Genomic DNA, 1049 nt, shown 5'->3' with positions numbered 1-1049 from the left:
CGAAAAAGACTATTGCAAAGGTAAAAACGATTACGGTGACGGTGGAATTATATTTGGTTTATATTTAGCACCAAAAGTCAAATACAACATCGTTTTGACTTCTGATGGTGTCTTAAAAGAAAAGAAAACGTTTAAAGGTTATTCTAGTGATAAGATAAGTGTAGAAGATTACGTTCAGTTAGCAAGCGGACATGATGTGTCGAACGAATTTAATAAACCATGGGAAAAAAGTTTCACCAATGGAGTAGTTATTCCAAATGATAAACAAACTAAAGTTTTTAGAAGTTATTTGAATAATGTTAAAAGAAAACCACCAAAAAGTGAAGGAATTATGTATCCTTACAACGACAAAGATGAGTATAGTTTTGACGAAAACTATGAATTTGATGATTTCGATTATCTTTCTAATCAAGAAGAGAATGAAGATTGTTTTAAATGAAGTTGAATGACAATTTTTTCGTTGCCAAAGTCTATGAACCTGTTTTTACCGTCTTTGATTTCCAGATTTATATCTTAGATCATGAAAGAATTGACTGGTAAATAGGTCGTTTGAAACGGTTTCTCTATAATTCTGTATCCGATCGGCACCGTAAAAGTCGGTATGCTGTATATGATTTGGCGTTTGTGCTTGTTGAAAAATCCACCGTTGATCAAATTGCAGTGAATGTTGATCACGTCGATGTCGTTCTCGATGTTGGCCTTGTGCGGCACCAATGTCGATTGCGCGTATATTCGTTTATCGAACCCTAGTAACGCATTCAACGAATTTTCTACGTTGAAATCGACTTGACTGTTATTTCTCAAGATCAGTTTTATTTTGTTCAGATTCAAATTACCTTCGAATTCGATATTGTTTTTACCGTTCACGCTTCCTGCGTATTCGGATAGGTATTCGTTGATGGCTACGTATTCGTAGCTCCCCGGTAGTAAGCTTATGGTTTCGAACGTAACTCCGTTATCCGTCGATATTTTTAGTTGATTGTTTTTTTCGTTGATGTTTCTAATGGAATTGTAAACGGAGAAATACTTTAATCCCAGTTCGTACTGTT

The 1049-nt window shown here is 34.9% G+C and overlaps 1 protein-coding gene across 1 annotated transcript in view; it reads left to right on the top strand.

Moving 5' to 3' along the window:
* The window catches only part of LOTGIDRAFT_176339 (hypothetical protein), a gene marked incomplete at both ends in the record, with an annotated part of 7901 nt that extends 7462 nt beyond the window's left edge, over positions 1-439 (top strand). The window contains one exon of the mRNA XM_009046617.1: positions 69-439. Within this exon, the coding sequence (XP_009044865.1) occupies positions 69-439 (371 nt within the window). The remainder of the gene's footprint in view (positions 1-68) is intronic.
* Positions 440-1049: the final 610 nt, after the last annotated feature.

Source organism: Lottia gigantea (assembly GCF_000327385.1).
Source record: "Lottia gigantea unplaced genomic scaffold LOTGIsca_1032, whole genome shotgun sequence".
Classification (NCBI taxonomy): Eukaryota; Metazoa; Mollusca; class Gastropoda; family Lottiidae; genus Lottia; species Lottia gigantea.
The sequence above is the reverse complement of the archived record's forward strand: the minus strand, read 5'-3'. Positions and strand labels throughout refer to the sequence as shown.